We start from the raw sequence: 24,438 nt of genomic DNA, 5'->3' as shown, positions 1-24,438 counted from the left end.
ATAAAAAGCCTAGATTACTGAAAATAAACCATCCTTACAAGCAGAGACTTAATGGCTAGACATGATCTTGAACGTTTTCTTACAAAAATCACCCAAGGATCACAACATCTGCATACTTCAATGTAAAGTGCACAAAACAATTATCAGCTAAGTAGGTCATAGATGCCTACATTAGCTAGTATACCTCTATATGCTAACATTTGGAGGGTCATAAGAGACATTTCAAACTGTGCCGAGAACACATAAAAGCCTTGCATGCAGTTTATTTAAAGGAGGGAATACAGGCCTTCCAAAATGAGCATCATCTCTTAAAAATGTGGAGTTCAGTGATGTAATCAGAACTGTACACTGCTGGTAGGGCATTCAGGGCACTGTGACGAGGGGAGAAGGTGGCAATTGCAATAACCAGCAAATTGTTATTGCTCCTGAATCTTGGCTACATACAGGTCTAATAACTAAGAATGAAACAATTGCTCTTTAATTATATACACACCTCCAAATCAATAGTCAAAACTAGGATAAGACAATATTAAGAAAGTCTCTATTATTGAGGTTTGGATGAGAAGCCACCACTATGCTAAATAGACAGCGATCTTTCGAAATAAATATCTCAATACTTCTTAGAGTGGGCTTTATGTTTGCTCATAAATTAATGGACTATCTGGCTATTCAACTTTGCTGCTTCAAATGCTTTTCTCCCAGGTTTTTGTTGTCCTACCTCTGGAACATTTAGCTTTCAATCTTGTTTTTTTGAATAGGTAAGTTGCTGATGAGTTCAAGTGATGCGGGTCCAGTCTATCTCACCCAGTCGTTCGAGCAGCAGGACTGCTCAGCACAGCAAAGCAGGGCAGAGTTCAGCAAAGCAGCGGTATGGCAGTGTATCAGTCCTTTTCAACTCCTTCCCCTCCTACCGCTCGCCCTCCTCCTCCTCTCCCTCCTCCCGCTCGCCCTCCTCCTCCACTCGCCCTCCTCCTCCGGCTCACCCTCCTCTTCCACCTCCTCCAGCTCGACATCCTCTTCCTCCCGCCCTCCTCTTTCTCCTCCTCCTCCTCCTCCTCCTCCTCCTCCTCCCGCTCGCCCGCCTCCTCCTCCTCCTCCTCCCACTCGCCCGCCTCCTCCTCCTCCTCCTCCCACTCGCCCGCCGCCTCCTCCTCCTCCTCTTCCCACTCGCCCGCCGCCTCCTCCTCCTCCTCCTCCTCTTCCCACTCGCCCGCCGCCTCCTCCTCCTCTTCCCACTCGCCCGTCTCCTCCTCCTCTTCCCGCTCGCCCGCCGCCGCCGCCTCCTCCTCCTCCTCCTCCCGCTCGCCCGCCGCCTCCTCCTCCTCCTCCCGCTCGCCCGCCGCCTCCTCCTCCTCCTCCTCCTCCTCCTCCCGCTCGCCGCCTCCTCCTCCTCCTCCTCCTCCTCCTCCTCCTCCCGCCCGCCGCCTCCTCCTCCTCCTCCTCCTCCTCCCGCTCGCTCGCCCTCCTCCTCCACCCGCCCTACTATTCCTCCTCCTCCCGCTCGCCCTCCTCCTCCACCCGCTCGCTCTACTCTTCCTCCTCCCAGTCGCCCTCCTCCTCCTCCCAGTCGCCCTCCTCCCCCTCCTCCCGCTCCCCCTCCTCCTCCCACTCACCCTCCTCTTCCACCTCCTCCTCCCGCTCGCCCTCCTCTTCCTCCCGCTCGCCTTACTCTTCCTCTTCCTCCTCCTCTTCCTCCCGCCCTCCTCTTTCTCCTCCTCTTCCTCCTGCTCGCCCGCCTCCTCCTCCCAGTCGCCCTCCTCCTCCCAGTCGCCCTCCTCCTCCCAGTCGCCCTCGCCCTCCTCCTCCCAGTCGCCCTCGCCCTCCTCCTCCTCCCAGTCGCCCTCGCCCTCCTCCTCCCAGTCGCACTCGCCCTCCTCCTCCCAGTCGCACTCGCCCTCCTCCTCCCGCCCTCCTCTTCCTCCTCCTCCTCCTCCTCCTCCTCCTCTTCCTCCCGCTCGCCCTCCTCCTCCTCCCTCCTCCTCCTCCTCCTCCCCCCTCCCGCCCTCCTCCCCCAGTCGCCCTCCTCCCCCCAGTCGCCCTCCTCCCCCCAGTCGCCCTCCTCTTCCTCCTCCCGCTCGCCCTCCTCTTCCTCCTCCCGCTCGCCCTCCTCTTCCTCCTCCCGCTCGCCCTCCTCTTCCTCCTCCCGCTCGCCCTCCTCTTCCTCCTCCCGCTCGCCCTCCTCTTCCTCCTCCCGCTCGCCCTCCTCTTCCTCCTCCCGCTCGCCCTCCTCTTCCTCCTCCCGCTCGCCCTCCTCTTCCTCCTCCCGCTCGCCCTCCCCTTCCTCCTCCCGCTCGCCCTCCCCTTCCTCCTCCCGCTCGCCCTCCCCTTCCTCCTCCCGCTCGCCCTCCTCTTCCTCCTCCCGCTCGCCCTCCTCTTCCTCCTCCCGCTCGCCCTCCTCTTCCTCCTCCCGCTCGCCCTCCTCTTCCTCCTCCCGCTCGCCCTCCTCTTCCTCCTCCCGCTCGCCCTCCCCTTCCTCCTCCCGCTCGCCCTCCCCTTCCTCCTCCCGCTCGCCCTCCCCTTCCTCCTCCCGCTCGCCCTCCTCCTCCTCCTCCCGCTCGCCCTCCTCCTCCTCCTCCCGCTCGCCCTCCTCCTCCTCTTCCTCCCGCTCGCCCTCCTCCTCCTCTTCCTCCCGCTCGACATCCTCTTCCTCCCGATCGACATCCTCTTCCTCCCGATCGACATCCTCTTCCTCCTCCTTCTCCTCCTCCCGCTCGCCCTCCTCTTCCTCCCGCTCGACATCCTCTTCCTCCCGCTCGACATCCTCTTCCTCCCGCTCGACATACTCTTCCTCCTCCTTCTCCTCCTCCCGCTCAACATCCTCTTCCTCCCGCTCGCCCTCCCTATCCTCCCGCTTGCCCTCCCCTTCCTCCTCAGGCTCACTCTTCTCCGGCTCGCTCTCCTCCTTCTCCGGCTCGCTCTCCTCCTTCTCCGGCTCGCTCTCCTCCTCCTCTTTCATCGGTTCGCTCTCCTCCTCCTTCTCCGGTTCGCTCTCCGCCTCCTTGTTCTCCTTCTCCTCATTTTCCTCCTCCTCTTTCTCCGGCGCCCTATTCCTCCGGCGCCCTATTCCTCCGGCGCCCTATTCCTCCGGCGCCCTATTCCTCCGGCGCCCTATTCCTCCGGCGCCCTATTCCTCCGGCGCCCTATTCCTCCGGCGCCCTATTCCTCCGGCGCCCTATTCCTCCGGTGCCCTAGCGCGCTCTCCTGCTTCTCCCATGGCTCGCCCGTGCCCTCCTCTTCCTCCCTCACCCTCCCTGGAAGTGTTTGTGCTGCTCAGAGAGCGTCTTGGCAGGCACGAATCGCTGCGCTCTCACAAGAATGAAAACAGCCTAGACGGGCGGCGTGTAATAACTTTGGATCGTGCTTAGAACTGAATCCGTCCCAGGTCTCCACACATCTGCCTGGCACCTCATTCAGGTGATGGGCAACACCCCTCCCTCCATGTGCACACTGTATGGCTAACCCCTTTCTGTTGACTATGTGAACACAAAGTGCCTCACATTGCACCTCTCATGGCCCCCTTCCCCTGCGCCAATGTTCCGATGCCCAGGCTCAGGACCTAGCAACTCTCTAGCCCTCCCTCCCACTCCGGTTCCACTGCACCAGACCAGTGCATAGTGGGTGCCCAAGAGCACATAACAGATGCATTCCTCACTTAGTGTCTGCCCCTTCTCTGGATCACTCTCTGTGTGTCTCCTACGCGCCACAACTCAGTGTCCGGCACCTCTAAGTACCACGGTCCTTCAATTCGTATGCTCATGCACAGCAGACCCCGCGTTCCCGTGGGCGCACTCTCGGTGCCTGGCACCCCTCCAAAAGTGGATTGAAGCGTTTATGGGCAGCACCCCCGTCCCTCCATGTAACCATTCAGTGCCCATCATTCTCTCAGACCGCGGTCTCCAGCTATGCACACACTGCCTGCCACCCATATTATCTACCTCCCCCATGTCCCTCTGCTCCCACACAGGCTGGCACTTCGATTCTCCTCCCCTTGACCTTTTAGGTGCACCCACTCACTACGTGGTACCTCTCCACGCTCCCCTTCCCCAAGCCCCTCTTGTCAGACACTATTCGCTGGCACCCCTATTTCCTCCCTAGTCTCCACGCAAGCACACTGTATATGGCTCCTTTCTTGCCATCTGTCCTTCCACATGCACCAATCTGTGAGCAGAAAGTGCCCGGCACCTCTCTCGATCACCCTTAGTACACTGTTTGTCTTTGCCCTGAATCTGATGTGTTTTTTCACTGCTGTTCTGGTGCGGGGTTCGAATGGGGGGTCAAGGTTTTCTGTGTGACTACCTGTGTGCACTCTGTATCTGTACTGTGTGTTTGCCTGTAGCCTTAGACCACTGGTTAATAAGCTCCCAAAGGACCGCCATGCCCCCCAATATCACCTCCAAAGATTAACCTCTTTCAGTGTCACTTAGTTTCATATCCTCCAGTTACAGCCTGGGATTAGGGTGAGGAACCTCCACCCGTCCCATAAAGAGGTTTTGAGGACAGCTATGGGTCACAGGAGACTTGACAGATGTGAAGACAAAAGATAAGTAGTGACAGTATATGCTGCAGCTCCTGGGATAATGTATTGCACGGTGAAACACAAGGTCCCAAACACAAGGCCTATTGGCTATGCCAATGCTTGTTAAATAAGCGCAGGGTCACATTTTTGTTTTAAAGTTAAGGGAAAGCTATGTTTATTTTACATTACTATCATAAGGCTGCAGATAGCAGGGTCTGATAATGATCAGTGCTCAGTTAGATGTATGACCCAGTCCAGGCCACACAGGTGAAGAACTGGAGCACTGTGGTATTGTATTTAAGTCTTAAACAAATGTCCTTGTCAACTCAATATTGAAGCTGAGAACAAAATTAGGTGTCTGGACGTTTTAAAATGGGAGCAAATTAAAATGTAAAGTTACCTTTAGGATTAAGTTAACTCTTCATTTATATTTTCCTCCATTTCAAAGTGCTGTATTTACAAACAGCAGGCATCTTGCTCCCAGTGGCGACTGTGCCATATGTATAACTGAAAAATACAGTATTTTTTTTTTTTTTAAGTGGGAGAAATTAGAAGTACAGAAAAATGTTTCATACTTTTGCAGAACATTTTTCAGCACTTTAAATTTCTTCCATTTAAAAAAAATGGTTGTATGTTTGTGCTACACATGTAACAGTGCCACATATGGCAAAAAGGTACATCCAGTGCCACAAGTACATCCTACACATGCTCTTAGTCACCCATAGAGACATATCCCATTCATGTGCACACGTTTATACATCCCAAAGAACATGCTCTCACTGATAAACAAGGCAGCCCTGTCATAGTGTCCCTAGTAAAAGTATTTTTTCAAACCATAACATCTGGCTCTAGTGAAATTAGCCTTTAAGTCAATGAAGCTGGCCGTGGGGGTGTCTGGTAACATTGCACAAGTTGTTTAGCCTTTAGTAGCTCATGATGATTTTCACTGATCAGAAGTAGCCCTCACTAAAGAAAAGGTGGGTGACCCTTAGTCTAGTACATCCTTCTTGGTACGGAGGGAGACAAACTCCGGAGAATGAGGTGGATTGTCTGCAGAACTCAGATAATAGCAAAACATGACGGTCGGCTCAAGTTAATAAATCAATGGCAAATTCAACAGCTGAAAAGAAAACCTAGAATTGCAGAAACAAGACCAACTGGCGTTGCCAATGCTTGTTACTACAAACTGTGGAACCCCAATGGCACTTTGTTCTTATGTGTTCCGACTTTTAATAAGGACGGTCATAGACATTTTCTTTCTCTCCCTCTCACACACACACATTATTGCCCAAAGCTAAAAAAATGCAAGCAATATTTGCAACGATAACTGCATTGCCAAATAAACAATATGATGAGCAAATTCTGCGGTGTGCTCTATAAATATTACTGTATTCGTTCACCAAGATTATACAAATTAATTCAGTGTCAACCCAGCTCAGTGTTCAGGATGTAACTGAAAGCTGCTGTAGCTTAAGTGAATTGCCGGTGAAGCCAAAAATTGTATTCAATCTTAACAGTGGTATATTTTTTGTCTAAAACTCGATTTATAATTTCAGTTTTGATGTTTATGCCTCATTCGTCATGGTAATGGTAAAATGCAGCTGAATACGGCTAAATGCCTCCACGCTTGACCTATACCTGCTTATCTGCAAGCCCGTCATACAGGTGCCTCGCTCAGCGAAGGCTTGGAGCTCCAAGACATTGAGAAGTCACCAGGCCTTAGAAGACTTACATGTTGGCATTGGCATGTTCTCTAGCGAGGGCCTTTGCAAGCACACTCTAAACAATATATGCACGACATTTTGGCTGCACACTGTGTTCTGGGTGGAATCTAAAGCACAAAGGTGTGTAGTTTGGAGCTTAAATTAAACACGAGACTGAACAGTAAATTATAACGGCTAACACTTTAACCATCAGTCGACCATCCTAATGTATGCAGACCATCCTAAAGTATGCAGACCATCCTAAAGAATACAGACCATCATCTATGTACCAAAATGCCTTATGGGAGCATAACCAGGGCGAGAGCTTAGAGAGGATTTCTCTCGCATACTCTGCAATCCGATTCCATACTCTGCCATCCAAATGCTACAGGAACATTTAAAGAACAATAGTATTTAGGCCACATTTGGCAATGGCTAGTAGGGCTGCATGTTCCTAGGGGGCAAAGACCATGCTCACCGCCCCATCAAAACCCTATCGCCCATTATGCAATAACAGCGATGAGGAGTGGTGTGTTCTCTTCACTGTGGATTAGAAACAGCTGCACACAAGAACTTTGACTACCAGTACACTAGTGTGGCAGCTCCTTTTCATTTCCACGAGAGTAGGGGTAGAGACACTGGATACTTGTTCGGCACTGACCATCTTAATCCAGCTAGCATCACTGTGAGCTATCTGCAAAGAAAGGGGTCATCTCTAACGGCTGCTTCCCACTGCCTCCACAGTAAAGGAATTCTCCACATGAGTCAGAAGGAGTCACAAGGGCCAGAAGACAACAATCCAGAGAAACGTGCCCGAAATCTTGAGTTCATTCCCCCCTGACCTGAGATTAGATGGAGAACTAGCCCACTGCAGGGACGATTTCCGAGCATTTCTCTAAATAATACTCCAATATTAAGGCTTGACAACCAGGAGGCCATTGAGACGAGTCATACTACCACATTTACTTTGAAGCAAAGTCAACTACAACCAAAATGAGATCACGGATATAGTCTGCTCAACTAAAATTTCATGCATAGATAATTCCATTGCTAAGAAGATATTTCCCTAAACTGATGCATGAGGACTGAAATATATGCTCATCACACAAGACACTGTTCAATTTCACAGTAGCACAATGTCTACGGATGGATAGCGGTAAAAAAAAAAAATTGATTAATGAGGTTACTGATACCAATATCTGTCCCGCCTTTAATAATAAAGGTGAGGTTGGGGGGGAACACACCTGTTTTAACCATTTTCTCAAGCGAAACCGCTTAACTCAACTTGATCACCAAATGGTGCTACTGTGCTACACTTGTTGTCATACCAAGTCTTGAATCAAAAGCAGCTATTACAAGTTTAGTAACTTGAACGCCTTTAATAACACACAGAAGAACACTGTGGCTACTTCAAATAAAGACAGTAGATACGAAACTTAACTAAAGGACAACTGTAATGTTCTCTTAGTAGTCACAGAATGCAGGAAGATGTATCAGTTGATGGCCAACCCTTCATGAATTACAAGTGATGTAGCTATTGTGCATTGTAAAACGACATATATATGCTGTGCAAAATAATGTACGAGCACTCTTACAGATGCATAGTTCTTAAAAAACAATGTATGCGTGTTAAAATAAATGTCTCAATTTGACAATGGAGGTAGGAAAATTATCAACATGGTTGTGTCATCGGTTTAGAATAAACGGTTAGTACTCGGACACAGCGAGTGTCTGTATGTAAAGAGCAATAAACTATGTGGTTAAAATATAACATAAATCTATAGTAAGGCTCACTGATAATATGCAGCAACTAAGGATCTAATTATGTAGCAAGGAAGGCAAAATATGTTGCATTATGCAGCACAATCGTGGCCTTATTGCAATATTTTGATATTTTAGCACTCATCAATACAAAATGGATCCCGATCTATAGAACTATATTCATTCAACATCCCCGACTAAAGATATTTATCAACAAGTAATGATTTTGTTTTGCATGGAAGCATAAAAACAGCTAACTCCTACAGTAACATTTCTTCTATAAAACATACCATGTTTAACACACACACACACACACACACAGAAGAGAAACTATTCACACAACTGTAGTCACAATTCAAAGTGATCACCTCTCGATCTTCACCAAAAGCCACTGCTACAGCCTAACACGAGTGAATCAAGCCACCCGAGAATGCACCGGAGTCATACGAAATATTCTGCATTAGGAACAGGATCACGCGCCACAGCATAAAAAGGTGCAATCAACCCGTGGCTGAGGTCCTCAACATACCCTATTAAAACAGAATCAAAGGGAAATGTCAGAAACAGCTGCCAATTCTTGACATTTCTACTCCAAAAAAAGTCCTTCATCCTCTCCATCTCACTCTTACTGTACTCCAGCTACTGTGGCAATTGTGAAAATATATCAAAGGCCTGATAAAAGACTATAATCAGTGCTGATTGTTACACTCTTATTGGAACAGTGTTTCAATGGAAATCATTCACATCAACATCACCGATTACGACCAAGGCACTAAGCAGCTTTTTATATTTCGCATCCAGAGTTTTAGCTGCTATTGTCGAAGACCTATTGTGACCAATACAGTACTTCAAGTGGGCTTTGGGCCAGCCCCTTATTTATAATAGGCTGTTTTTGTCTCACTTCCCCGTTACTGATTCAATGTTTTTTTAGCTATTCTTTTATTTGTCTTGCCCAGGAGTATTACTGTCTCACTGTCTTTTTTTGACTGAATGATATCATCCAACTATAGACGTCAAACCATGCATTGCAATTCATAGGATTGATTATTTTTTCACCCTCTCCTTCTCCTCCCTCATACCCTCACTCTCCTCTATTTGTTAAATACTAACCCCCAGCATCCGCTCGCCCCCAGCCCAGTCACACAATAAGCACCGCTCACATCTGCATCAGCATAGAGCCATCTTAAACTGTTATTTATTTTTTTGTGTTGTAATTTTTTATTAAAACTTTTACATAAAATCTCATCATGAAAACAATGACTTCCGTCGCATTTTACAATAAATAGGTAGGTAGATTAATAAGAAGCAAATGTGACTTAACTCTCTTAAAGCATTCCAAGGAGGCTGCACATGCGCACATGAACACAGTGGGCATCATTGAACAATTTTACTAAGGCTTCAATAAAACGCATTCAAAGATGGCCGATGTGCATGCACACATCTATCTAGGGGAAAACATTGGCAAAGCCAAAAGGTTTCAAAGACAAGACCTACTGGCTTTGCCAATATTGGTTCATTCAGAACATCAGGCTAATCTGCCTATACCCAGGACAATAGTTGAACTTTTTGATGTTGTATTAGGAATTGCGATACAGAAAATAGCGGCCTGTTGGAAATCTCCTGATCCACACAGTCACCCACCCGGTGGAATACAGTTATGTTCCAAGAAAGGATAACGAGATTTCTGACAACAAGCTAACAGATTTGAATTTGGAGATTACATGTACACAACTGACAGATGTTCCAAAACAACTGCATCATGTTCAGAAAGGAAAAAAAGCGACAAACATGAAGCTGAAGACATCAAGTGCCAACACCAACTACATCACAAAATGGAACTCTCCTCGTTTCTATGGCTTGGTTTGACAGGGCAGCTGTCACAGAACAATGAGACTATCACTATAGACAGGCTCTGGCTCCGCACACTTGTTGGGAGTCAGGAGTACATGTTTTGATTGGGCAGAAGTTGTGTGCTTTCACAAAAAAGTGCTTCCCCTCCGGAAAGCTGTCATGATTTTGATTATTTCTCATGCAGCCCGAGGATGAACTTTCATGCAGGCATACACATGGTAAAGTGTCTTAAGATAACTAGATCATTTATGGTGTTGCTCTTTCTCTGGCAGCAGCACAGATGGGAGGGCAGTCATTAACTTACATAGATTTGTAGGTCTGTCTTAAAAGAGCAACTGTCACCTGACCTTTTAACCTGCACCACTATTATTCTACAGTTCTTTGCTTTCACAGAGATACATATTCATTCATATGTTATTAACTTGTAATGCTTCACATTACCATACAACGTTCCTTTAAATCCAGACCTACTTCCTTACCAATTCTTGTCTTTCAACCCATCTTACTCACTCTACTACACGCTCCCTCGATACAGTACCATAATGGAATAACCACCACATGCTCAATTACACCTCACGGCAATCGAACAACCCCCATCCCTTCCACCCGTCACCACACTTATGGCTTCTGCTCCATTTGTATGGTCAAGTGAAAAATTATTTTAAACAATTCAATAGAAAAACAAAACGTTCAATGTTACAATGAGCAGAAAACAAGCCTACATCTACATTCTACTTGCACTAAATGCTGTGCCCAATTTATTTTCCATGTCCTGCTTTTGTTTTATAATTGGTTTCTATTTTGCTTACTCCGTGTGCACATCATAGGGCCTCTGGAAGCACCTACCTCAATGAAAACAGTAATCTACATTACAAGTGTAGTATGTAGAATTAGAATCTCATTAGGAATATTAAAATTGCACCTGTAAGGACTGCTTGAACTCTGCAGACAAATCTCTTTATTCAGTTCACCAGGAGGGGACGTTAAAATAATCTGAGAAAAATGTAGGCTCTTTGGTACCTGCTTTGTACCTGAATTCAGCATTCACTCACTTAAGGACCACTTAACTTTTACAGTCTGCCGCTTCGTTGTAGCCAGTGTGATAATTTTTTGTGATTTGTGGCCGGTGAGATCTGGAAACAAGTTGTCTTTAGTGGAATTCTGAAAAGTATGCAGGAGATGTTGGATTATGTAGCAAAAGTGATAAGCCCATAATGTGGGATAACACAAAGACACAGCATTGGGTAATTCGAGTGGCTCTGTCTGAGGGAGCGCTAAGAGTTTGTACCCTGCCCTTTAGATAGCCTCCATGTTAGTTACTTATTGTGCATTGCAATGCAATTTAGAACAATCATACACTTACCCCTTGCCAGCTAATTACTGTCTCCAGACAGGACATTTTCCCTACGTGTCCACATCAATAAATGTGGGAAGATGGACCTTAAAACTGACCAGGAAACGTTCCGGTTGCTCAGCTCACACCAAAGTTTCACTCCAGAGAATATATGTTTCAAAGCTTACATTGGACAGATAATTATTGTCACTGAAGTTCTGCCAGGGACTTCAGGATGAGCCTACCTTCTTCGAGCCTGGTTAATGAACAAACACATACAAAAATCGCTTTCGGTCTCAGCGCGACACTTCAGATATCTATGTGGAGCCCAGAGCACTAAGGACCGTGCAGCTGAACCTTGATGTGGCGCCCTGTGCCCTTTCGCAGACAAAGTTCTCTACTGATATTCAGTTTCAGTTAGAAAAACTAGCTCTGATCAAAGAGGACCATGCTGCAAATGTTAACAAAAAAAAGTGCCCGTATGATAAAGGTGAGGTGTTCCTTAATAGGTGCTCACAGATCCAAAATAACGACAAAACGTGGGTGCGGTGTTGCTGATTGACCATTTCAAAACGAGTTTGAAGTGAGTAACTGAATGAGTGCAGTGGTTGTAGGGGCAGAAACAGAAGAGTGTGAGGCAGTGATGTGCCATAAACTCAATAAAAGGACTCGCCATCAGCCCAATGAGATAGCGCAGTGGATTAACGAATGAAGTGCTTACATTACTTACAGGATTGACTTTTAGGAAATCCAGTCACCTCTCCTCCTTCATAGATAAAGTGGAGTTCTATGGACATGGGTAATAACACCACCTATTATTAAAACACTTACAGCCATTAATATTGTGTGCTATAAAGGACCAATATTTTGAGTAAGTAGGTTCTGAAAAGGAGCATACAATTGAACGTAATACATTTGTTAATTATGCACAAGCATGTATAAACATCTTTTTTTTTCTAAATTATACCAAATGTTAAGGGATCCACAAAATACATGCAAAAATGGAGTGCAAGGAGTCTTGAGATTTCTTATTTTCAATTATTCTTTATTTGTAGTCAAATGCATCAGCCCAGCCAAGGCGTTTCATCCAACATGAACTTCATCAGGGTGGAATTGTCTTTTTGAAGATCACCAAGATGTTTCTCTATTATAACCACTGTAGTGTCTGTTAGATAAAGACTTTGAAGGAATTAATGCCTTCGATTCATATTGAGATTATCAAATTGATGATCACCCAGAAGCTTAATTTATTGCCAGATATTGAGCTCAACGGATAGACAGGCGGCCTCACATACCTGAGCGGATAACATGCTAGCAATGATCTAAGGCAATTATCCTATTAAGACTTTATTGAGCGGACGCGACGGTGGTCACCAGCGCATTGACACTACATCTGGCAATAAATTAAGCATCAATACGATAATCTCAATATGAATCGAAGGCATTAATTCCTTCAATGTCTTTATCCAGCAGATGCTATGGTGGTTATAATAGAGAAACATCTTGGTGATCTTCACAAAGACAATTCCAACCCTGATGAAGTCCATGTTGGACGAAACGCGTTGGCTGGGCTGATGCGTTGAAGTACAAAGAAAGAATAATTGAAAATAAGAAAACTTAAGACTCCTTGCACTCTATTTTTGCATGTATTTTGTGGATCCCATAACATTTTGTATAATTTGGAAAAATAGTTTAATTACATGCTTGTGCATAATTAATGAAGGTATTACGTTCAATTGTATGCTCCTTTTCAGAACCTAATTACTTTGAGAGAAAGTCTTTTCTCTTATATAGTTGTGACTTCTTAGCGGGTGGGGTCACGGGAAGTTGAGCATCTCTACTATACATATATGATAATTAAATACACTAGTGCAGCCCCTATTGCCCACACTGCTGTTTGCATAACTTCAAGTACTTTGAGTAAGTAAACAAGTGAGTGATAAACTTATAGGGAATGACCTACTTCCTAACGTATCACTAAGGAAAACAATTGAGCCCTAAGTGCCCTATGCGAAGACTGCGGGGTAGGGAACCATTCTCAAGCGCCTTCCTCCAAGCCATGCAAATCTGAGCCAGGTTACTGGATAGAGAGAAGTGTTTTTCAACGCAGCAATGAGGTGGGGCCTACCAGCTCTGTCTCCTGTGACTACAATGGTACAGTTAATAATAAAAGAGCCTTCCAGTGAGGAGCCAATCGCGACTGTGCCTAGCTTCAGAGCTATGTAAGCTGAAAACATGTCTAATCGCAATGTTTTGGGCAAACTAGCTTCTAAATAGTCCAAGAAAAAAAGCCCTAAAGATTAGAGGGTGGCATGGTTCAGTTTAGAAGAATCTTGCTGCAAAACTAGGGCTCCCAGATAGTAAAGTACGAAGAGAAGAAGCTTTCCCAACATCCTCATGGAATAACACCAGTGAGTTAAACAATTACACAAAACGCAGCTTTTTGTCAATCCAGAATCCTAGGTGTTTGACATTAGCACTCTGAAGGGTGCAGCTCCACAGCAGGGAGCCAAAAAAAGGCGTTCCACAGGCTGTCCTGGCAAAGGATCAACACAAGCCTCTTGCTAGCAATAAACTTCAAATGTGTGTATTTATAAATATCTTTAGTTAATGGTTAATTAAAACAATTCTAAGTTTTGTAAAACACAAGCATTACGTATATCACAGAAAGATGCTCATATAGGACCAACAGCATACCTCAAATCTTTAAACTTAGAAGGATAAAAGTCCACAAGATAGACAAAAATGCAAGTGCCAAGAGTGTGGTGGGAAAAGTCACCGATGTACTGCGCCTGAGGAGATCCTAGAGTTCACCAATGAAGCGGTTCCAGCAGCCAATCTTCCCGTGAACTTAACAAATGACGCGGTGAGCCTGCAGTACCCATCCTGAAAACAGTGTTCAATTGCCTCCTGACATAGACAAATATTCAATTCTCGAAATAATTGCTTTAGCCCAAATGGCCTTTCTACTCAAAACCGGGGCATGTGCACAGTATTTGTGCCAGTGATTCCTTCTGGCACAGGCAGAAGCGACAAGCAGCGTCTGCTTGTGTGAATATCCATCTTTAAGCTACTCCCTTACCCCCATCCGTGATCTTAGGAACTTAGTTCGTAGAGTTTTGTCAAAAAGAGCATCAGGCAGGGTTGAGAGTTCAGCTCACCATAAGACACTAGTGCAAACCGGTCGAGAGACTTAGATTGTAATGTTAGGGTATCATTTTTTGCTGACTTGCTTTCGAAGATCCTCAGTGAGAGACATCTGAATGAGCCATGTGGAATTTTCAAAGCCTAAGGGAGGGTCATTTGCAGATCAATCTAATTCTTCCGTATAAAAGCTTGCCAGGGTGTGACGACAGATTGAACATGCATTCACCAAAGGCAAGTCGAATCTGAGAATAAGCTTCAACATAATTCTACTATTTTAGGCCTGGATGGCAGAGAAAAGGGACTTGAGATTAAGGCACAGGATCTGCTCTGTATCATGCGCACAAGAAGATTTCTCCAAAGTGAAATATCTTGAAATACAGGTGTTTGCATGAATATGTTGAATATAACTAGGGACAAGAAAGACCCCTGTTGAACTCCATGCAAGACAGGTGAAGGTAGGCAGCAAGAGAATGACTACACCCAAACAGGAAGCATGAGAACCAGTACAAAACAGGACCCTAAAATCCAATCTCTGCCAGATGGTGGATTACAATGGCATGGCCTATTATATCAAAGGTTGCAGGAAGTTCCAAGAGGATGAGTTTAACCAGGCATAAAGAGTCAAGGCTTTTTTAGGTCATCCAACACTCTTACCAAATTGTTTTGGGGCCGACTCCTGGGCAGACACCTAATTGAGTAGAATACTTCAGGTGAGGTGTGGTTCGAAAGCCAGTGTAGTATTTTCCTCCCAACCTCAGTAACTATCTGTACTAGGTAAAGTAAGATATAATCATATTATGTACCAACATCCGGATAGACTTCTTGAGCTGCTGATGGATAATTGGAAACCACCAAACAAATGAGGCACAAACTGTATTACAAAAAGTGTTCACATGGTCAGTTTTCTGCCGAGCCCTATATTATAAGTTTTACTCAAATCTTTTTTGCTCTTAAATGAAAAAATGACAACCTATGGGACTTGCAAAAAAGATAAAATTATTAAATATTAGTGAATTCATTTTGAATAGGTTCTGTTGACAGTCTTTCTCTCTACTGACAACTGGAACCTTTTTTTGTGGCAGTGTATGCTAAACAGTAAAATGATTACGCAGCAGAATATGTTGCATAATCTAGATGTTGCATTTTATTGATTTACAGGCTGCATTTACTTTTTTGCACAAGGTTATTGAATGTTGGCCAGTTAAAAAAAAAAATAATAATAATGACAGAGTGAAATTTGTGTTTGTTACATGAGGTTAGATGTATCCTCTGTAAGCTTTGATAAGAGCTAAGTGAAGGTTAAATGTGCCTTGAGATGTAAAGCTATAGAATTTTAAGAGCGTGCTTACCTTTTTCACATCACTGAGCATACAGATACACAGAATCCGCTATCTTTGTGAAGATTTAATGTTAAATATACATTTATTTACTTGCAAATGTCTTTCACCTAGTTACAATAGATAGCTCTTTCAGGTGAGGGAACAGCAGTTGGGTCGGGTTTTGGTGCTTGTATTGGTTAAAATTCACAGTTTGCCTGTAATGTCATAGAACCCAACCATGGGGCATCTGGTGACATTTGGTGGTACTGGGCCATTCTGTGTGGTAGACTCCTTCACGGGATTTGATGGAGTTGGGTAAAGCCATAGCCACTCCAATTGAGGCAGTTGTGGATCAGTTAAGCTGCAGGGTTGAATAAAGCTTAAGGCAATGAAAAGCAAATTTATTTATTTTTCAGTCATTAAGTTTGAGTTTTAGATGTGTGTTTTATTTAGATCACTGTCACAATGTTTTTCTTAAACTATTCCTGAATTAAAACAGGAGTTACAGGGCATAGTCAAACACCAAGAATAATCATTGCGGTAAATTCGTTTTTTTGTTTAATACGGATATGTTTCATTCTGGGAGGCTGTTTGTGAAGAAGTACGGATTATCTGCACGGATTTTCTTTTTCAATCCGGGAATTAAACTCTTTTATGATTGGGAGCAATCTGAATAAAGATAATTTGTCTTTGGAGATACCCAATAAACCTTAAGATTTAGTCAGGACTCATCAAGACTTCGTATCATGATATTCGACTATGGTCTGTGACTGTTTTAATTCAGGAAAGGTTAGAGGTAACACACTGAATTTGTATATACATTTGGAGCCTGTCCAACTGCGTGACCCTGTGTCGATATTGATGCTTAGAACATCTTTTATGGGTGGACATAAGAGTGAAAGGTATGAAGTAGTTTGATCCTAATATAATGGTGAATGACGTTCAACAATTTATTTAGAATTGTAAATGGAAGTTGTAAATAAATAACAATGTCAACTTACATCGTAGGTTCTGGGTGAGGATTACTCACTTCTGAAGTAAGGAATCCTACGGTGCTACAGTGATATATGTTTTTGAATCAATAACCTATAATTGATTGAGCAACTAGCAGATTCTAGAATAACCTGAAATTAAAAGTGGCATGTCAGGTTTGTATTCTATCTTCATAAGTTGCATGAAACTAAAGTCAACAGTTCTCTATTTAAGTTATAGTTGACAGTTCTAACATCCTGCGTATCATTAAACAATCTGAGGAAACTGAGTCGGTCTCTTCAGTTGTAATTTTTTGTTAAACATGGTGGTTATTAGATTGTTTATTTTTAATAATTACAGTTAGCCAATAAGAAACAATAGTTTATGTATCCTAATTCAATGTGCACTTTAATATATATTTAATATGCTTTTGAATATTAATATTCTTTTTTTCCTTTTTGTTTTTCTTTTTTTTGCTTTTGACTTATCGTGTGATGTTGTCTTTTTACTTTCTGTTTTTGTTTGTGAAATTCTATTCATTTTCCTCCAATTAGTGAGAATCACACTTAAGCCCTGAAGATGAGTACACATGGAAAACACGAGTCGGCTGTGGGATCCTAACATTTTTCGACTGAGGGATTTCAAAGTCTTGCAGAATGTGACAATGTGCACAGGATATGTATTAAATGGTGTTAAACATTAAGGGAGTCTTTGTGGGGGAAAAACTGTTTGAATTTGTGTATCAAACAACTGTAAGTTGTATAGTTACACTTGAAGAATACATAAATTTGAATGTCTGCAAAAGCTTTAAGACTTTCATTACTTTGTTGATGTTGCTCCCTAAGAATCTTGCGATCATTTTGTAACTTCTAAGGTTGAGTTTCACAGGGCCAATTGGATCTGAAAGTATATATTTGTTAATGTGTTGGTTTGTTCCCTGCAACCCCGACCTTTGCCCATCCACATGGAGCATGGATGTGGCCTGTGTTTGCATTACTTGTATATGTAGAGGAAGCATGCAGAGCACATATGACTTTAACTACACTGGGATCTGTTTTATATTTGCCTCATTTTAGTGATACCTAAGACAGATGATAGGAAGGAGAACCGGGAAAACAAATGATAATTACAGGGTTCTACTGAGGACATTCCAGGAATCATTTGCAGAAAGTCAGACTGAGGATTATAAAAGAAAAGACAGAGTGCACATTTGAAAGGAGGTAGCTTCAACCTGCCATTTCCTTGGCCATTGTTCTCAGGAACTCTGCCCTCCTCCCCACAGGTTAACAGGTAGTGAGTGATCAGGACACCTCCCTTGTCTTTGTTCCCTTGTTGTGGGTCTCTCCTGAAAGGAGACTTCGTCTCCACTCCACCTTCCCACTAATCCCTGCAGGCACAGGCTATGGCTGGATGTGTCTAAGAGAAATAAGCAAAAGGAGAAACTACCTGAAAACAGTCTCAGAGTGGAACACTGAAATCCACAAACCCTGTTTGCAAACATGGTACGAGGATGGGACAGAAACCTAAAGTCAGTGTGCCAATATTTATTTTTACTGAATCCAGGGTCTTCACACTAGTGGTAAACGAGAAACCTTAAGCTCAAGGACTAGGGTAACTACCGCCATCTTCCCCTACCAGAATGAGGAGAAGTAACCTGTGGAAATTCACCCAGACTGGCAGGCAGTGCTGTCTGGAGCCTGCTTCAAGGGAGAGAGCCGAGTGCCCAGGAGGTGCTCTTACACGAGAAGAGGCTACTCTGAAAGAGAAGTGCTGCAACAGAGCTCAGGGAACACCAATTTCAAGGGCCTTTAGGTTTCCACCAGAGTACTGGCAGCTGCATCAACATCTGAGCATGAGGGGGTTTTGAAAATTCTTCACAACCATACAGCGTCCAGAAGCAGCAGGGCAATAAAATGTTGACCATCTGTAAACTACGAAGAAATGTACAAAGTGCCAAGAGAAAATCGCCATCAATAGAGGACACTGCACCAACAAGAAGTATTAACAACTGTGACCCAAGGTGAACTTGTTTGGGTGGAATATTGTGTGACAGAGGCTAAGGAAATGCCCAAGCAACTAGATCCTGAGGGCCGCAAGCACGGCAACACCAGTGAAACCTACTATCAATTGCTGCTGACGCTGTTTACCCGAGCCAATGAATGAGTGATGGCGCTCTCATACCTAAGAGCAACCACGTTTGCTGGGTTTTGGCAGGAGCCTGGACGTCTTTGCTTCATGGGCCAATGAGGATGTACCCCACCCCCAGCGGCACTGCTCCCAGCAATCAGCCTGCCAACGAAAATATTGAGCACAGCTCGGAAGGTATTGTGCACACAGGCGAGGGAACCTACCTACCAGGAAGTAGATTGGGTGGGGGGGGCCCATGTACTGGAAACGGATAAAGCCATCATAGAACTCCATGGACAAATCCCTCAGAGATCATTTTTGTCTTATACAAAGAATACCAGTGAGAACTGGCCCACTAAAAACTGCTGCACAGCCGTCCAAGAACCTTTAGTAGTTGTTGTCATCTGATAACATGTATAGTATTGTGCTGTATGAAAAAGTAAAGTATGTTTTCTTCTAAATTTAAAGCACTTGCAGAAGACTGATTTGATTGTTGTTCAATGGCCCTGGAGTTCTAACTCCACGCTACCTCCCCTGAGTAAAGCTTGAACTGCTCAAAGTTGCTACCCTGGGAGTCAAGTGCTAAAGGCATATGCCTTTGTGCTCAGTTTTTTGGCTCAATAGAATTAGCATGCCTGAGGACACCAGTGGTAAAAGAATCTGATTATCACAATTTGAGCCAAGTAATTCATGTCTATCATGAGACTACTGATAAAAAAAAGTTCCCACACCAACAATACTTGCCAAAAAACAATACACAAAACCAGACCCATTAAACAGTTCAGTTACATCAAACACAGCTGTGGTGTGCCATATACGTGCTTCAATTAATGACCGATGTGACATCAAATAAACAGAACTACATAAACATAGACAATCTCTTAAACAATTGCCCACGTGCATATTATTGACCTAAGATTCAACTAGGAAAGCCCCCCTGCCTCTTGATCTGAGACCAACAACTTACACCCACAGTTCAGTGATATCTGGCTACTTCCAATCTAACAGAACAGTTAGGGATCTCTTCATATCAACTGAGGCTCCCAGCTCATACCCGATCAGTACAATGTGTGTGGTCTTGGCATAGAGGTAGACAAATTGTATGGGCAGATGTTAGTGCCATTTGGGTCCAAAAGAAGTCCTAGTCCTAAACTACTGGATGACATGAATAAAGGGATTCCACACATTACACTTTCAATGGCATGTGGGTGTAATATGCCTGGCCTTTCCCATGTGAATAAAGGGTATGTGCATGGGAAGTGGTGTCCATCAGTGACATATCCAACCCCTTGAATGACTACCAAATTACTCCATGCATCAGGGACACTATTGTCCATCCCAGAGCTTTCTTCCACATTCCCCTCCAATTGAGTAACTTTGAAGAAGGATCAGTTAATTAGAGAAGACCCAGTAATAGAGCTGCCAGAATACGGTAAATAAACAACTTTAGTATGGAGTCTCTGGCCTGGTGACAGAGTCAGCCATCACCTGTCAGTGACATTAACTGGAGACCTGGCTTCTCTTGTGTTAATGACGTGTGCAAGGCTTTAAGTGAGCCGGGGCTTGCCAGTGCTCAGCACCAGCAGTTCTAAAAAGTAGGTGCTGAATTGGTCCCCAACGGACTCTCAATTTTTGCTCTCACCCTCAGGGTGAAAAAAAAAAATCATCTTTACTGTGCAGCAGTACCACTCTTCACTGCCTTTGATGTAACTTCGAAGACACTTGTTATAGCTCTTTCACAGTCTCATCATTTCAGAACTGAAGCATTTTCAATATAATATACAACAAAGCCATCGTTTTTTTTATTTATCTTATGCAACTAACATCCAGTCCTGGATAGTTATAGCTTTAATGTTACTTGTATTATATATCTGGATGCAATGACAGAAACAGCAAAATACCAGTCGGGCAGCACACGATGCTAAGCAGATTTTTAGCTTAGGCGTTTTAAGCCGCGCCCTTAATTATGGCCATGCTCCTTTGGAAAAAAAAAACTAGTTTTTACATCCCACTTAAAACCCTGGACGTGCAGCAAAGGGTCCAGGTCCACCTGTCTGAAATTATTGTGAATATAAGAAGCTCCTACCGTTGACAATGTGTGATCTAGTGCCACCTAGATGTCAAAGTTCTACTCAGTGGCCGCTGATGTGCATACAAATGTCCCCACTCACCTATGCAAGTAACAAAGATTAACCTGTGATCTGGCACTCCTATGTGTAATTTGTGAAAACTCACCTATGCAAGTAACAAAGATTAACCTGTGATCTGGCACTCGGCACTCCTATGTGTCATTTGTGAACACGCAGTTTAGTGTTTTGTGGTAATTATAAGCATACTCTGAGCACCATCCTTTGCCGGCAGAGGAATGTGTGCCATTAAGACACGTGTAGATGTTCTGCCCATCTCCTATCAATGGTGTTTCTGTGCCCAGGTTCTCAGCACCCTGCATGTGTGTCCTGTGTGTACATGGATCTCGTGTGCAAGTGGCTGCATCCCCTGACAGAAGGCTGCTCCCCGTCACGTGGACAACGCCCCGGCCGCTCCCGTAGCGGTTGGACGGAGCAGCTACCGCCCCGCAGGCGCGCGCCCCTGCACCCGCCGTACCTTATACTTGTCGAACCCGGCCAGCTGCTCGGGCGTCACGTACTCGTAGCACGAGGCCATGGTTCCGGTGCGGTGCAAGCGGACGCGAGACGCACACCGGGCGCGAGGCACAGGCGGCAACCGTCAATGGAAGAGTACTGTCAGTGTCGGAGCCGGCACGAACAGCCGGCGTAAGCCGCCCAACACAAGCCCCGCCTACATATCGGTGTGGATGGGCCAGGAAGGCACCAGCTAACGTGGACTCATACCACATCAGGCAGAGTACTATACCATAGAACCCCCAATAATATCCCTAAAGCTATGAGTTGCGACTTTAATATAAGTGGCGTGTATAGAAGAGGGATACATTACACTCACTCTTTAACCTCTCGAGGAAGACGTCAAGGCACGGGTTATCCTTGAATGAATTTGCATAATTTACCGTTACAATATGTAGAGCCCTTTTCGACAAAAACAAACGTATTTTACCATTTAAAATTAAAACGTAAAATATTTTTTTAGTAACAACGTATTTCAGGTTTTAAAATGTCGTTAATCTCTAAACTAGACGCTAATGTTTTGAAACCAAGGAGCGTCACTAGATGGTCGGTGCCAGGATACACTGGCATTGACCATCAAGTCAGACAGCAAGTCGTGCTTGACGGACAATGTGTTCTCTTCTCACGGCGGCTGGTTCTTCCTGCTTTAAAGATGGCAGCGGTTCTGTGCGTTTGATGGGGTACAGCCCTGACCGTCGACCATCTTATCGTCAGGCATAGAATAATTCACACTATTCTATTCGCTTAGATAACGATGGCGAGTCAGAGCGGGTTCAACGATCTGACATTTTTATTTACAAACTGATAACTTGGCAGACGGATAGTTACTGTTGGCACAATACAGAATCAGCTTCTTAACTACCTTAGTAATGGGGTTGTAGACACACGTCGTTTTTATCAGAGAAGAGGAAGCCAGCGGAGGTGTTACTTCCGGTTGTCATTTCCTACTATTTGCAGATTGGTGATCGAAGTTCAACTGCGTAGTACGTTGGGGTGCGCAACAGAACATACAACGTAGATAGGATTTTTCCATCTATGCAGTGTTTTTCTGCTTGGTAGATTAGACTTCTTTCTAGCTCAAGTCTTGTAAGAATGTTTGAGGCACCTAGTTTCCCACAATAAGGAGATGCAGTAAAGTGGATGGGAATAGATAGGAAGGAGCAGCCAGGGCTTCAAGTGGGATGAATAAACTGAGCTGGGGGGTTTATAAAGGGAGCGTGGGCAATGTAATTAAGGACGTGGCAAAAAACACAAACTAAAAATCTATGCTTAGCTTAGTGAGCTGCCCGACTTGTATTTTGCTGTTTCTGTAATTGGATCCAGATATACGATACAAGTAACATCATACCTACAAGTCAGGAGTATTGGCTTTGTCAGTGGTTGTTAGTTGTATAAGATAAATAAGCAACAACCAGGGCTTTAAGTGGGCCGGGTCTCACCCGTGCTCAGCACCGGCAGTTTTTAGGTCTCGCCTGACCCAGCGCATGCGCTGGTCTGGCGGGACTTTTAGTGAGGGCTCAAAAAATGCTACCGTGGCCAGCCTAGAGCTACAGTGCATGTGCGTGGGGCGCGTTTAGGAGCAGAGGCACCATATGGCAAACCTCATCATGCTCATTAAGCGCCCGCGATCACTTTTCACTTTTGCCCGCGATCACTTTCGCGGCGCCCCTTTGATGTTCTCGTTCAAAGAACATCAAACATCAAAGAACATGTGTTAATGCTTTGCTGCGCCCATTTGACTTACAATGTGCTTACTCTTTCCGCAAACTCGACGTTTGTGTTCCTTTATTTTGGTATGCTTTTAGTATTACTGTCACACACACAACCACACACACAACCACACACACAACCACAACTACACATACAACCACACACACACAACCACACCCACAACCACACACAACAACCACACACACAGCCACACACAAAACCCCACACACAACCCTACACACAATCACACACACAACCAGAACCATACACACAACCAACTGCACACACACAAGCACGCCCAACTGCACACACACAAACACAACTACACCCACAACCACACACACACACAGCCACACCCACACACACAACCACACACACACAACCACACACACAACCACACACACACAACCACACACACACAACCACAAACACACACAACCACACCCACACAACCACACACACAACCACACACAACCACACCTAACCACACATCCACACCCACAACCGCACCTGCACCCACAACCGCACCCGCACACAACCACACACACAACCACTCACAACCAGAACCATACACACAACCACACACACACAACCACACCCAACTGCACACACACAACCACACCCAACTGCACACACACAACCACACACATAACCACACACACAAACATACACACACGCAACCCACACACCCACACAACCACACCCACAACCACACACAACCACAATCACAAACACAACCACTCACAACACACACAACCACACAAACACATACACAACCACACACACAACCACACCCACACAACCACACACACAACTACACACAACCACATACACAACCACACACACACACAACCACACACACACACAAACACACATACAACCACACACACACAACCACACATCCACACACACCCACAACCACACCCGCACCCACACACAACCACACACATAACCACAACCACACACACAACCACACATACAACCACACACTCAAGCACACACACACACAACCACACACACACACAAGCACACACACACACAACCACACCAAGCATTGGCATAGCCAATAGGTCTCGCCTTTGGGACCTCATAAGTGTTTAGCCACGCAACAGTTGATGTGGTTGCACCAAGGATATTGTGCTGCATAACTAAATACTTAGAAGGTCTGTGGTAAATAAAATTCTTTACCGGGACTTAATTTGATACAGAAACATAATAAAATAGCTCAGTAAAATAAGAGGCAGAATCCGTGGTATTAGAGGTTCGGAATGGGCTTTATTCCAATGATCGATTATAATCGGTTGCTCCAAGTTCCATCACCACGGAGGTTCAGGAAGTGAAGTACATACTTTATTGA

At 44.8% G+C, this 24,438-nt stretch overlaps 1 protein-coding gene across 1 annotated transcript in view; it reads right to left on the bottom strand.

The window, feature by feature from the left end:
• The window catches only part of SELENOI (selenoprotein I), a 309,374-nt gene extending 287,844 nt beyond the window's left edge, over positions 1-21,530 (bottom strand). Inside the window, exon 1 of the mRNA XM_085613176.1 lies at positions 21,334-21,530. Coding sequence (XP_085469302.1) covers positions 21,334-21,393 — 60 coding nt within the window. The 5' untranslated portion in view covers positions 21,394-21,530. The remainder of the gene's footprint in view (positions 1-21,333) is intronic.
• Positions 21,531-24,438: the final 2,908 nt, after the last annotated feature.

Source organism: Triturus cristatus, chromosome 6 (assembly GCF_964204655.1).
Source record: "Triturus cristatus chromosome 6, aTriCri1.1, whole genome shotgun sequence".
Lineage (NCBI taxonomy): Eukaryota > Metazoa > Chordata > Amphibia > Caudata > Salamandridae > Triturus > Triturus cristatus.
This window is presented reverse-complemented; position numbering and strand designations above follow the sequence as displayed.